Source organism: Carassius auratus, chromosome 20 (assembly GCF_003368295.1).
Source record: "Carassius auratus strain Wakin chromosome 20, ASM336829v1, whole genome shotgun sequence".
In the NCBI taxonomy this organism is placed as follows: domain Eukaryota; kingdom Metazoa; phylum Chordata; class Actinopteri; order Cypriniformes; family Cyprinidae; genus Carassius; species Carassius auratus.
This window is the reverse complement of record NC_039262.1, coordinates 23,016,617-23,030,966: the sequence shown is the minus strand read 5'-3', so window position 1 is coordinate 23,030,966 and position 14,350 is coordinate 23,016,617. Positions and strand designations below refer to the sequence as shown.

General features: G+C 36.1%; 1 protein-coding gene across 1 annotated transcript in view; it reads right to left on the bottom strand.

The window, feature by feature from the left end:
* Positions 1 to 2,287: 2,287 nt before the first annotated feature.
* The window catches only part of LOC113121224 (exostosin-1), a 265,057-nt gene continuing 252,994 nt past the window's right edge, over positions 2,288 to 14,350 (bottom strand). The window contains exons 10-12 of the mRNA XM_026291514.1: positions 8,584 to 8,744; positions 4,014 to 4,185; positions 2,288 to 2,904 (exon numbers count right to left, since the gene is read on the bottom strand). Of these exons, the coding sequence (XP_026147299.1) occupies positions 2,719 to 2,904; positions 4,014 to 4,185; positions 8,584 to 8,744 (519 nt within the window). The 3' untranslated portion in view covers positions 2,288 to 2,718. The remainder of the gene's footprint in view (positions 2,905 to 4,013; positions 4,186 to 8,583; positions 8,745 to 14,350) is intronic.

The window sequence follows — 14,350 nt, the reverse complement described above, 5'->3', positions numbered from 1 at the left end:
TACTACTTGAATGAGCACTGTGCAATGTCCGAACTGATTGCACTATATTTTCACTGTTTTATGTTTTATTGTTATTATTTTTATGTAAAATCATTTTCTAACTGTTTTTAAATGTTTTAATCATTTTAAAAGTTTTAAAATTACTTATTTTTATTATTATTTTTCTATTATGTTACTTTCTTTTATGTAAAGCACTTTGAATTACCATTGTGTACGAAATGTGCTATGTAAATAAACTTGCCTTGCCTTGCCTACTGTATTTTACACAGGAAAATTTATGTTTGCAAGCATTCATTTAGGACAGAGTGAAAAAAAAACACTAAATTTTAATTATCATAAATTATATAAGTAAATAGTAATTTAAATGTAAGTGAATGATTTGGCTGTGGACAAAATATTTTAGCGAGATGAAGGAATTCATTTTGTGTTGCCACATAGTGCACACAGAAATGAAAATTACCCCATGATTTACTCACCCTCAGACCATCCTAGGTGTATATGACTCTCTTCTTTAAGATGAATGCTTATATAAATAAGCATTTATATATAAATAAAAATGTCTTGGCTCTTCCAAACTTTACTATGGCAGTGAATGGTGGGTGAGATTTTGAAGTCCCCCCCCAAAAAGTGCATCCATCCATTACAAAAATTGCTCCACAGGGTGGTTAATAAATGCCTAGTCTCACGTAACACAACCCCATCAGGTTATGACCTAAGATCATGGGAAAAGGTCTGCAGTTCATGGCAGCTTTCATTGGCCAAGGCCGACATGTCAAGCAACCAATCACAGTTCGTTTCATTCATCATCACGTTTCGAGACGTGGAAATGTCGCCATAATAACAGACCGGTGTGTAAAACACTCGGAAATATTTTAAAGATTCTATGCGTAATTAAAAAATATTTCACATACTTTAGAAAATCCAGGGTTTAGTTGATCCTGATAAGCACTCGTCATCACTGTTGTAAATATAGACAACTTTCTTCTTTCATGAGGAGGTTAAGCCCCACCGTATCTTTGTTTCAGGATGGAACATTAAAGAATGTGACACACGTCTCGCGGAAATCCTGTAGAATTCAACCAATCCGATGATGACTTCAACACTTCTGAAGTGTGTCCCATATGCATCAGACGTTTAGCCAACGGTCTGTGGGCTTCTCTGGTGAGAAGTGACGAATGCAGAAATGCAGTGGAGAGAGCAAAAAAAACAAAAAAACAAAAAAACAAAAAAAACAAACAAAAAAACACACTAGTCACTAATTAATCAGAAAGTACAAAATTAGGATTTGTAAAGAAAAAGTCAGATACAAGTCATACCGACCTAGGATGGCCTGAGGGTGATTAATTCATGGGGTACTTTTCATTTTTGGGTGGAATATCCCTTGAAATGCTTGACCTGAGCAAAACAGCAGAAGTGTGGAATGTGCAAAGAAACCTGTTCATTATTGCAGTGCATTATGGGATTGACCACTGCATCACAACAAATGGGGCAAGTCCCAATACCAATTTGAGCATAAAAGTGCATAAAAGAAAGTACTGCAAGTGCACATATATTGAAGAAAAAAGAAAGCCAAAGATAAGTGCCCTTAAATCCACAGTATTTCCAATAGTGCTGACTTGAGCAATGTCAAGGAAAACTTTCCAGTTTAAGTTAAATTAATTAGATATTAGATTAAGGAGTAAAGTGTTGCATGTTGAAGAGGTACCGAGGTTATTATGAGAGCTTTTTCACTGAATGTGAAGCATAGCAAATAAACTGTGTTGTTTGTTACAAACTGTAGAAGATACATACTGTTGTACATACTGTTACAAAGAAGTGTGGCTACTGGCATAGGGCTATGGTTTTCTCCTCAAATAGTGCACTACATAAGGGTATACATCCAATGACAAAATTTGATTAGCACGTATGACAAGATACAAACATAAAAACGTGCACACAAAATGTGTGAACTGATCCGCTAGCTTCTAATCTGGGTTGCATCTCTCAGCTGTGCAATACAAAACATTTGTCTGGTGTCAACATATATGTAAAAAAAGAATTTAAAAAGACCAGCTTTAGTTTTAACTTAAGGGGGTTCAAACCTTAAAATTACACCCCATCCCCCATAATTCACACCACGCTCACATTAAACAGCTCTATGCTAGCTTTTAAATCTGAACTTCAGAAACTGACTGCTGATTTTCTCAAAATACGAAGTGCAAATATCATTCATATTGGATGATCTGTTGTGAAGTGCACGAATGGTGTTTTAAAGGACAAACACACAATACAATGAAACAGAAATGAGTATTTAGGGTGCAAACCCACTTTGCATTCATAGATTTTATTGTTTTAAACTTGTTAAAAAAAAGAATTTCTTAAAAAAGAAATTGAAATTAAAATACATATTGCAGGCATAGGCGACTCGTTGAGTTGTTTTCATTCATTCACACGCCTCTTTTGCCTCCTGTTCATACATGTGCAGTGGCTACGGCCATCGCAGACATCAACACAGACGACAACAACAAATTCAAACACGTAAGGAGCCTGTCCTATTCTGAGCAAATGCTTGCCACGAAACCTTTGGCCGCAGATAAAATCATTCAGAGTTGCATATTTTGTTATCACTTATTCTGTAGATGGAATATATTGTGTTTGAATTGAGTCTCTAATGAGACCAGGTGAACTGAACACTTCAGGTCTGTCAGGGGATGTTCGGATGAGTTCAGCGTCCGCCCCTCACAACCTCTCAATATCTCTGTATTTCTTGCGTAGGATAGAGACCTGGTCTTTGAAGAGGACGGGGTCCAGACGCAACTGAGAGTGAAGGAGAGGCATGAAGCCAAACCAGCTCGTGAAAGAGTTCATGCAGGACTGACGCTGTGCAAAGTGGTCCGGGTCGGCCCATCGAGACGCCTTAGAGCCCTGAGAGAGAGAGAGGGAGAGAGAGAGAGGTCTGTGTATGGTTCACCAGGCAGATTATGAATGAAAGCAGGAGCATGTTCCTGGAATTGGGCGGCACTTTAGAAGACACCGACAAACAGAGCGAACACGGGGTGTTCATTTCACGACTCAGAGAACAGACGACAGTTATGGCCTTACATTTATGAGCAACACTGTAGAAGGATGTCTAGCTGCTTGTTAAAGAAGCTTACAATGTGCTAATACAGACCAATCCCTTGGACATGCAGAGGAACACAGAAAGGCATTTTGTTACATTTATGAATTCTGTTTCATTACAAAATTTTAAAGAAACTGAGATTCTAACTAATTGACCATTCGCAAAGACCCGCCCCTTTTCATTACAATGTTGGTACGTCTGACAAGCCATGTCGCTCTCAAGCCACTCATCATGTTCTCATGCAGTGGAAAGGACAAGAAAGAGCAGCTTACTTTTGGTATGAAAAAAAGGTCAGCTTTCTTTTTCAAATAACATTTTGAGGCTCTTTAATGAGGTGTGACAGGTTGCTGTTCAAGTGGCATGTGAACCTATCCTTTCTTCCTCTTTACTAGTGCAAAATAAACATGAATGAACAATAAGAGGGTAACTTGTTTCAACCACGGAAAGATGTCAATACATGCCATTTTTTCAAGTTTAAATCTGCCCGACATTAATCTACTCTCCTGTGTGGTTTGTTTGTCAGACAAATTGTCAGATTCAGCGTCATGATTGGTCAGACTGCCTGTCAATCAAACACCCGGCGAAGGGTCATTTAGAGTCTCGGCTAATTTAGCTCACATTCCCAATTAAGGTATGAAAATATTATTTCTGAGTGATCTCAGAACAGTGGGAAGAGACAAGTGAGTCAGACAGAGAGAAGGATAGCACTGCAACCTTGCTGTCAATCATTCATTTGGCCTTACCATGAGGACATTCATCAAACAGGCCTATACTGCTGAATCAGATCCACACACACTCACAGCCCTGGGGCCCTCCATCCATCACACACTACACAGGCATTTCTGACCTCAGTAGGGAATCACTCTGGATACACACGCGTCTATTTCCAACCCATGCACACACAGACTCATACCTGCTGCATCATGGTCTCCTTGTACTGTTTTTTCTGGGTGACTTTGATCGGCGGGAGTTTGGTTACTGCGGAGATGAGGAAATTCATGAGGATGTCCTCACAGTTGGCCAACTGGTCCACCATTGACAGCAGAGATGTCGGCAGGTAGTATGTGTACAGGTGATGATAATACCTGACCAAAAAAAAAAGAAGAAGAAATAAATATATTAATTAGATAACAGGAAAGAGGAGACATGAAAGCAAAAGCAAGGCAATTTGCCTGTAGGGATGTTAAAACTAACCATTTTCATTCTGAATGCTGCTCAGAAACCCTGCCATTAAAGGGACAGTTCACCCCCCAAAAATAAAACATTAATTTCTCACCCTCATGTTGTTCTAATCCATCTTTGAAACACAAATGTGACCCTGGAGCACAAAACAAGTCATAAGTCGCATGGTTATATTTGTAGAAATAGGCAAAAATGGGTCAAAATTACAGATTTTTATTTTATGCCAAGAATTATTACGATATTACGCATCAGGATCATGTTCCATGAAGATATTTTGTAAATTCTCCACCACAAATATATTTTGTGTTAAGGACTTAATTTGGACACCTTTAAAGGCAATAATTCTTTTGTGCCCTCAGATTCCAGAGTTTCAAATATAGGCCAAATATTGTCCGATCCTAACAAACCACACATCAAACAGCATATTTATTCAGCTTTTAGATTATGTATGAATTCATTCATCAATTACGTCTGGTTTTGTGGTCAAGGGACACAAATGAAGATTTCTGTACCTCCATTGAAAGTTAGTTCCACCAAAACTTTTAAGCTTCAAATGTCATGAAAAGATTGTAAAAGTAATCCATAGGAATCCAAATAAAAACGTTTTCTGAAGGGACTCGTTGTATGTGCATTCATTAATGTTGATATGTGAATAAAAGCATAAATTAAAACTGTTATATTATATAATATAAAGCCATCAAATAACCTCAGAAGACTTGTTTAGTTCATATGGATTACTTTTTTAATATGTGCATTTGTTATGAAGATGAATCTAAGATTGAGTATTGACAGATTTATTTGCAGTCCAAGCTTTATATTTATTTATTATGCATTGGCAGAAAAAAATATCAACTTAATAGAATGTATTTTTTTCTTTAATACTCTACAGAATTATTTCATTATACATTTTTTTTTTTCGTATTGAAAGTGAATCACCGTTGTCATGTTGCTCAAAAACTGTATGCATTTTTTCTTCTGGAGATCACAAAATAACTTATTTTTAAGAACATTTATAACCAAGCAGTTTTGGTTCCCATATGGAAGACTATATGGAAAACCAAACAGTTTGGTTTCCAGCATTCTTCAAAATATCTTCTTTTTTTTATTCCATAGAAGAAATAAATACATACAGGTTTGCAACAACATGATGGTGAGTAAATGATTACAGAATTAAATTTTTGGCTGAACTATCTCTTTAACAATCTATTCTTTTAGGAGAAACAAAAAGTTTACACTTAAACAAGTGCTCCAAGAGCAACCTTGGAGTATTAACATGTTCCTCTGGGTGGGACTGAGAGTATAGTCATGATATCTAGCACAGACAGAGAGGCCACCCTGCTGTGAGAAGCTCAAAAAGACAGATGTTTTCATTTCTGTGAGTGACACCTACTCTCTCTCTCTCTCTCTCTCTCTCTCTCTCTCTCTCGCTGTCCTTATTAAACCGAATCTCCTATCCTGCCTGCAGACGTCTTTTCTGTCATTCTCTTTCCTTCCCTCTCTTTTTTCTCTCTGTCTCTGAGGGACAGCCGCCAGAGCGTTCCTCTCAGCGCGGCAGGTGCCTTATCTCTCTTCACACGTTTATTTATGTCCTTTTCTCCTGCACACTTTAAGCTGGGGTCACTTTGCAGGTGCTGTGTCAGCTCGCTGACCAGTAGCAAAGCGGTTAATCTAGGTGTCGGGTGTGTGATGTGTCAGTCTGAATGTGTGTGTTTTGACTGATGATTTCAGAGACCTTCAGCTAAAACAAACTGTGAACTCCATCTCACCTGTGCCATTTATGGATAAAATATGGCCAGTGAAGCTGTCAGACTGAACATTTATTACCTGCTTTAATATCAGCCTGTCTCTGAGCGATCTCTATCGCAGCAGGTCTCACATTCGGCTTTTACAAGCACCTGACACTGACCTCGTACTAGCTTCTTGTCCAAATTCTGTGAGAGCCGGAAAAAAGCCTGCGACTGAAGATTCAACAAGCTGTGAATCCCTGCTGCGCTGTTATTAGGGTGTTGTGGATGCTGTTCAGGGTGTTTCTGTGCGGTTGCTATGCTGCTCTGTTTTTAGATGTCTTTCTATTTTTCTTTCAAATATTCGTTTAAAAACTCAAACAATATCACTTCTAGGATGCTGGTTAAAGATGTAGCATAACTAACTCACAAGACTCTATAATGGCTATCAGTCATACAATTTTAATGAAACTGAATGACTTTTAAATATTTAAAATGTTTAATAAATGGTATTTAATTAAAGCATCTAGAAAACCCGTTCTTCACTTATCAGCTGAACAAGTGTTTTTATTTAACACCATTTAACCAATTTTATGAATTATAATATAGGTGTAACATACTTTAGACTTCTGCTGTATGTCTAAACAGAGCTTGGTAGATCCTTTAGAAATTGTAGCCCGTTACTGATTCCACGTGACAATGATGTAATTAGTAACGTTATCCATTACATTACACACTGTAGGTAATGTGGAACTTGATGGTTATATTAATATATTATATTTAATAAGCTACAGAAACAATCAGTTGTTTCTTTCCTCAGGCAAATCAGGGTACTGTATAAAAGTCTTTTGAGATATCTTTGGAGGGACTTTGGCTCATGTCTCTGCATGATGGTCCAGCTATGAAAAATGTTATAAAGGCATTTTTCACAAGTGAGCATGTAGTATGTTCAGGTGCATTTGTAATAAAATATCTAAAATATATCCGTTTAGATATTTTTCTTGTACATAACTCAATAAGAATTGCTAAAACAATTGCGAAGGAAGAGGAATATTGTAAGAGAATACAAGCTTTTTGTGAGAACACACTTAAAGCTGCGGTAGGTAACTTTTGACGCTCTAATAAATAGAACTGCTTGCGTCTTGCGGAAGAACATTGTAGCCGGAACTACTTCTCTCTGTTTAAGTCTATGAAGAATCACAAAGGTACTGGGTTACTCCGCCGCGGTATCCCCGAAGCAATCTAAAATAGTCAGAATATAAACACTTATTATAGGTGCACCCTAGTGATTCAGGACAAGCTAAAAACACGGTTTGGAAAATGGATTCATGGTGTACTTGCTTATTATATACATTTTTCTACATTTTGAACACAAACAAAGTTACGGACCGCAGCTCTGATTGGTTGATTTCTTACCGGGAGCGATGGAGTTTCTGCAAATGGCAATAGGACCACGGGGAGGAGCCAGAGGAGCTTGATTTTTTCACAGATTATCTGTCTCATATTCTACTGTCAGGACATAATGACAGGTTTAACAAATATGTAAAAAATATATTTTTACAAAAGTTACCTAGTGCAGCTTTAAATGACCAGAATATTTCACACAAATACTATATGAGGTTGTTTCTTTATTGGAACAGATTCGTAGAAATGTAGCATTACCTCTCGCTCGCTAATGGATCATCTGCTGTGAATGGGTGCCATCATTACAGTCCAAACATCTTAATAATCCATGAGAAACTGACAGTCAAAAAATGTTGATGTGAGATGACAACTCCATCCCCTGTTGTATTATTCACTAATAATTCTTTATCGTACCTCTCAAAAGTCATGTGCCCTTCTTGCATACACAAGACAAGCATTAATAGCATTTGAGGTCAGACCTGGCTCTAGGAATCTTCGCCAACAGCTGAATATTCAGTTAGTGTTATTTTTGGTGATTGTGTATATAATGCACTATGAAGAAGCTAAGCAAGTAAGCAGATTAAAATAAGCAAAGAATTTAGCTTATTTTTGTGAAGGATTAGTAAACTCAGCTAATCAGGATGTATAAGCTATGGCAAACTGACTACGCATATTTTCAGATGACACACACTGTAATCCACAACTGTTCATGGGTCTCTGAAACAATTGGAGCAAATGAAACAAGATCTAAAGTTCTTTGCAAAAAAAGGTTTCATGCATTTATTCCTGCCTTTCTTTCATTTTTTTCCTCACTTGCTGCTTTTATGGAAACCAATAAATCATTCATAGAGAGTTTTATGGGAACTGCATGGAATTCCGACCATATGAATATGCAGAATTTTCAGTTATCCAGTATTTGTGCGATAAAAGAATATTCTTTAAACATTAACTTCTGCACAATTCTGTAAAATTGCCACTTATTTATAATTATAATAATAAATTGTAAAATAATTATTTTATAATTAATTACCTAACTATTTATGTTGCTCAGCCCTACAAAATCTTCTATGCTTTCTTTTTAGAAATATTGGAGACTGGCAGAAAGAAGGCTTTTAGAGGCTTTTACACTGGAATCTTCAAATGCTCTTCAGGTGAGTTTTGTCTGGACATTACCTGTGGTAGAACGCAGCTCCTGTGAGCACCATGGAGTATTCGTTGGTCCATTTAGAGGTATAACCCCACCTCCCCTTCCCGCTGTCCCAGTAATGGCTGCGTGCTGGGTAGCCTACGATCCGATCTGGAAAACTTTGCCAAACGATGAAGGCAAAATCCACCTGCAAACCCGGAGAAGATTGTTATTTTTGGTTAAACTATTCCTTTAAGAATAAAGACATTATGTTCATTTCTATTATCTCTTCACAGATAAAACCAAAGGGAAGACCTTGCTTAAGAAACTCATCAGAGAAGATTAAAGAAGTAGAATTAACAAAAGCAACATAAGCTCTTTTGATAGTCTGTTAAAAGAACTGACATGGGCTCACTTTCAGTGAGATAAATTATCAAAGGAGCCAGCGAGAGCTCAAAAAGAACAAGCCTTGTCTAGCTCGGCTCTTTATTTAGCCTTGGATTTTGTAATGCCTTCAGACATGCTTCAGCGTCAACGCAACTGACTTGTCTGCATGCAGGGGATGAAAGCAGTTCTTGCTCTGTCAAAGTCAGCATGCACACATATAAAAAAATGGACCCGCAAATCAGAGGAAAAGGTTGCAAACGTCCCCCTTAATGTTACAATAGATTAATCGCTGCATTAGCAGCGGACTCGGAGCCAGATTTATGACATCATGCAAATAACATGGCCTTAAGGAGTTATAGCTTTAAGGCGCATCACTCCAGCAATGCATTGTGGGTGACACACTGAAATTTGCTGCATTCATTATGTGTACCGGACCTTGATTATGGATCTGAGCGAGTGGGAAAGATGAATGGCAGAAGGAGTGTTGAAGGCTTGGACTGAGATGAACAGAACTCACAAATGGCTTAGAAATGAGTTTAACTGATTATCTAGCTCTTATTTCATTTAGCAGTGTGCTAAAGGGTGAATCTGAAGTGTTCAGTCTAAAAAATTAGTAAAGTCCATGAAATTCTGGGGGAATTTTGCAGATAAAAAATTGTCAATACTGGAGATAAATGAAGCACTCACACAGAAGTCACTTTCAAACCAAGCAGCTATCTATGAAGCGCTGCAGATGAAATGGGGAGAAAAAAAAACAAGATATTGTGGCCAAGATCTTATTATTGTTACCCTTGTTTTAGGCAAATAAGGTGCCCAGGATGTACTACTTCATCCCCTTGTTTTAGGGTCATGAATTAAGTGGAAGTAATTCTTAATTAATAGCCAAAATATCTATTTTTACTGCAAATTTGCAAATTTGCATATCTTTTTTTCTGTCTTCAGTCCATTGTTTGTTGATTGGATGGAAACAGATTTGAATGCAAACTTGCTGTCAATTGTAATAATGGGGCAGAATTTAAAGCCAAAATTTCAAGTAATTTTATTGTATTTTTTGCATTTCTTTCATAGTATGGGTGAACATAGTTGCTTGACAAATGCACACTAGAAAGATTCATCCTCGTCCAGTGTCTGTGTTCTTTCTTTCCATAAGATATGACAAATGAATTAGTGCAAAACAAAAAACTGCATGTACTGTGCAGATTGTCATGCATGCATGCATGCATGCATGCATACCCTATTGTATGCGTAAAAGCCAAAGTATACATTAATCTTAAACAGACTAACAGATTAGACGACATAATCTGTGCGATTAGTCACATGACATTCATGGTTCAGATGATTGAAAAAAAAAAAAACTAAAAGATGGCAGAATTCCATTGTGGGGATCATGCACCATCCAAGCAACTGCCATTAAGATGAATGGGAATGCTAACCTCCTTGGCAAGCACACATTTATAGGGTCAGATTTGCAATAAAGATAAATGAGAAAACAAATACACAATAGATGAAGATACAAATTAACCTGCAGAAACATGCACAAACACTAGATTAATGCTGTAATTTATATTAATCTGTCAATGTACACTGTAACAATTATTACCCTTTCTGGTCAATTCTTCAGGCCATTAACTCTAGCACAGACATCATAACCCAATGGCTCTGCTGTGCCGCTGTTATGCCACACATGTGCTTACAGTCTAATGATGCTTGCCGCACAAAAAAACTCAACCCCTATATTACATTTCCCATTTTAATAAGCCAGTTAATGAGTCGAAACAATGCAATTATCAATTCTGTGGAGCCATAGTGCCGCACAGTCTTAACAAAATGGAAACTACTGCTAAATATGCCAAATTCTCACATTCTCAGCACTTTTCAATTAAAACCCTCCCAAATGCTTAAAGGGCAATTACTGGGGCAGATTACTGTGCGAAACGAGAGGAAGCTTCCCTCCAAATGCTGCTGGATTTGTTTAAAGCCACAAGAGCTTTCTCACTGAAACTGAGACTCATTAAACTTTTGTAATACGGGTTCTGTAATCTTGTAGCGCTATAAAAGTTAAGTGGATATTCTGGCCAGGCAGAGGTAAAGATGTACTGGGTGCAGTTAATAAAACATCAGTTTGATGAATTATGAATGGCAGGTTTCAAACACACACTGAGCTACGCCATACATAATGAACTTGAAAAATTAGAAGCTTTCCAGCCATCTGATTGGACGTACTGTATTCTCAATGCTTATGACATTTGAAACATTATTCTGAAGCAGATTATAATTTACAGCATACATTGCAGTACAGCCAGTGCACTTTAAAATTGCTAGTAAATTTCAAGCAATTCCAAGGGATGTCATGTAACAATGAATTAAACATTACATTTTGGAGTAGAAAAACTAAAATCTTATTTATCTTATGCTTTTACACACTGTCAATACTCCAACAACATTGAAGCGTATCTTTGTTTCCTCAAACTTTGTGTAATTATGATAGTGTCACACAAATGTGAGAGGAAAGAGATCAGTCTTTGGGACTGAATTGGTTTTGCTGACTTCTACTGCTGAATGGTGCGGCTTTTTAAAACTTGCTCCATCAAAGAGGATCAACAAAATCTTTCAAGATCCGACTGCAAAGGAGTTAACAGTACATTCCATAACCAGATTAATTCCCACATTGTTCTTTCTCCCACTTCTGCCAGGGTATTTACAGACAAGCTTCATAGTCCCATAGACTCTGCCTGAAATGTGTTGCTTTTGTTTTTAACACTGTTAAACCCATAAACTGTTGGAGAATTGCATTGGCAACAATTTCTTCTTAGCCCTTGGATCATCTCTGCCTTAATCAAACGGTAACACTTTCTATGAAGCCTGCTTTTTTAAAACATTATATGGGTATTATTAAGGCATTATAATGAATGCATAATGCATTATAAAAATAATTTAATGAATATTCATAAGAAATTTCTATATATTAAAATATATACCTTTTTTTGTGGTTATAGCTTTTAATAGTATGATGATTTATAACACAATGAACATGTTGCATCCACTTTTACAATGGATTATACGTCTCGTAATTATAATGTACTGTATTGTAAGTCTAATATCTTGCCATTTTTCTGATGCTATTTTACTTAAAGCGGTCAAAAACCACTTATAAGTAGTAATAATAATAATAGTAGTAAAAAAATTTTTTTCTCTCAAACAGCCACAAGATGAATGTTAAATATGACACATTTGCTTTGAACTATTTTTATTGTAATATCAGTTTGATTATTTTGATGGTACCCTTTAGACAGCTGTTGATAAGGAACTGCATGTCAACTGGCGGTCATTAGAGCATAAGTACAGGTATGTCTGCTACTGTAAATCCACTGAACAAAATTATAAACGCAACACTTTTGTTTTTGCCCCCATTTTTCATGAGCTGAACTCAAAGATCTAAGACATTTTCTATGTACAAAAATAAAGCCTATTTCTCTCAAATATTGTTCACAGATCTGTCTAAATCTGTGTTGGTGAGCACTTCTCCTTCGCCAAGATAATCCATCCACCCCAGAGGTGTGGCATATCAAGATAATGATTAGACAGCATGATTATTAAACAGGTGATTTATAAATCGAGAGAACAAATTAGTAAAATTGTGTGGACGATTTAGCAAATTGAGGGGAACATAATAGTAATCTTGTGCACGGTTTAGTATATCGAGGGAACGAATTAGTAAATCGTGTGCACAATTTTTGTATTTTTTTTTTCATGTCATGTGCTGGGCTCTGTAATAATGCCTTAAGAATACCCTTATAATGTATTAGAAATACGGGCTTCATAGAAAGTGTTATGAATCAAACTTAGACCTACGACACCCTAAAAATCAAATCCCCTCTCTGTTTGGGGAATAAATAAATCCCAGAATTCTTCACCTTGGCTGAAACATCTTTGGCAGATGGTGCAGCCATGTTTTGTGAATTGGCACGGCAGCCACACAGATTTGCATATCACAGCTCATGGAATGATAGCTGTTAACTACACATTTATAATCCCTTAAATAATAATAATTCCAGATTTGGCCGGTTTGATCGGAAACTGGAATCTCATTCAGGCCTTTGAAACATTAACAAAAATTCTAAGGACGTAGTTCGCAAAATATTGCGCTACTTTTGAGGATGGAATTTTATGTCAGAAATTTTTTGCATTGTTAATCCAGTCTTCAGTGTCACATGATCCTTCATTATAATAGGCTAATTCACTGTTCAACTAACTTTTTAATTATTATTATAATAAATATTTAAGACACTTAAGTAAAAATTTTTCAGGATTCCTTGAAGAATAGAAAGATCAAAAGATCATTATCTGAAATACAAAGCTTTTGTAACATTATACGCTATACCATTGTGTTTTGATACAATGTAATTTAAATATCCAAGAAACACCTTATAAATCACCATCAATAATTAACATTAAATATTTTGCATTTTTATTCATTAAAAAGGGGTCCCTGAAAATTATATATATATATATATATATATATATATATATATATATATATATATATATATATATATATATATATATTAATTATTATTATTATAATTATTAAAAGGTTAAAAAATACTACTATTACTAATAATTATAAAATATTTGTTCCTTTCTGTTATGTCATTGTTCTCATAAAGTTAACCTTTTAAAAATACGAAAAGCATGGAAAAGTACTTCAAAGGTAAATAGAAAATCTGTACCTGAAAAATACAATTAAAGGTATAATGTATTAATGCAATCAGCTGTCTTGGGGTGATTTTGATACAATCCCACACACTGCTACAGCTTGCAAATCATGTTTCAGGCATGCAACATTCATTCAGCATTCATTGTTTTTAAACAGGAAAGTCAAAATTCAATATATTTTGAGAAAGACACAAGCTGCCTCTCACCAGGATCAGTATACGGATATCAAAATCTTTTTGTGAATTTGGACATCCGTTTAGAGACATCCTTTTTCTCTTTCTGCCTCCATATCTCTTCTCTTTGTAGCACAGATTATTGTCTGATTAAATGATACAGCTGAGAGCAATTAAAAATGAGCCCAGCAGGCTGCTGATGCTGCAGTGTGTAAATATCATCTCTTGTCACAGGGAAAATGAAGACAGAGAACTGACATTAACAAAGTGCAGAACAAACACAAAATAAGCCAGAAACGGACAATACATGCATCATCACAAATACCACTAAATAAAAGAGACAAAATAATGAGGTAAAAAAGGACAGGACAAAGGGAGTAGACAGGGAGAGTAAAGTTTGTTTGTGGGTAAAATAGAGACCACCGAAGTGTTGCAATATTAGCTAAGCAACATGCTAAAGTTTTTTTTGCACTTTATTTGAGAAGTGCTTTTTCAAAATGATAATTTGCAATAATAATTTGCAATATGATGCTAATGA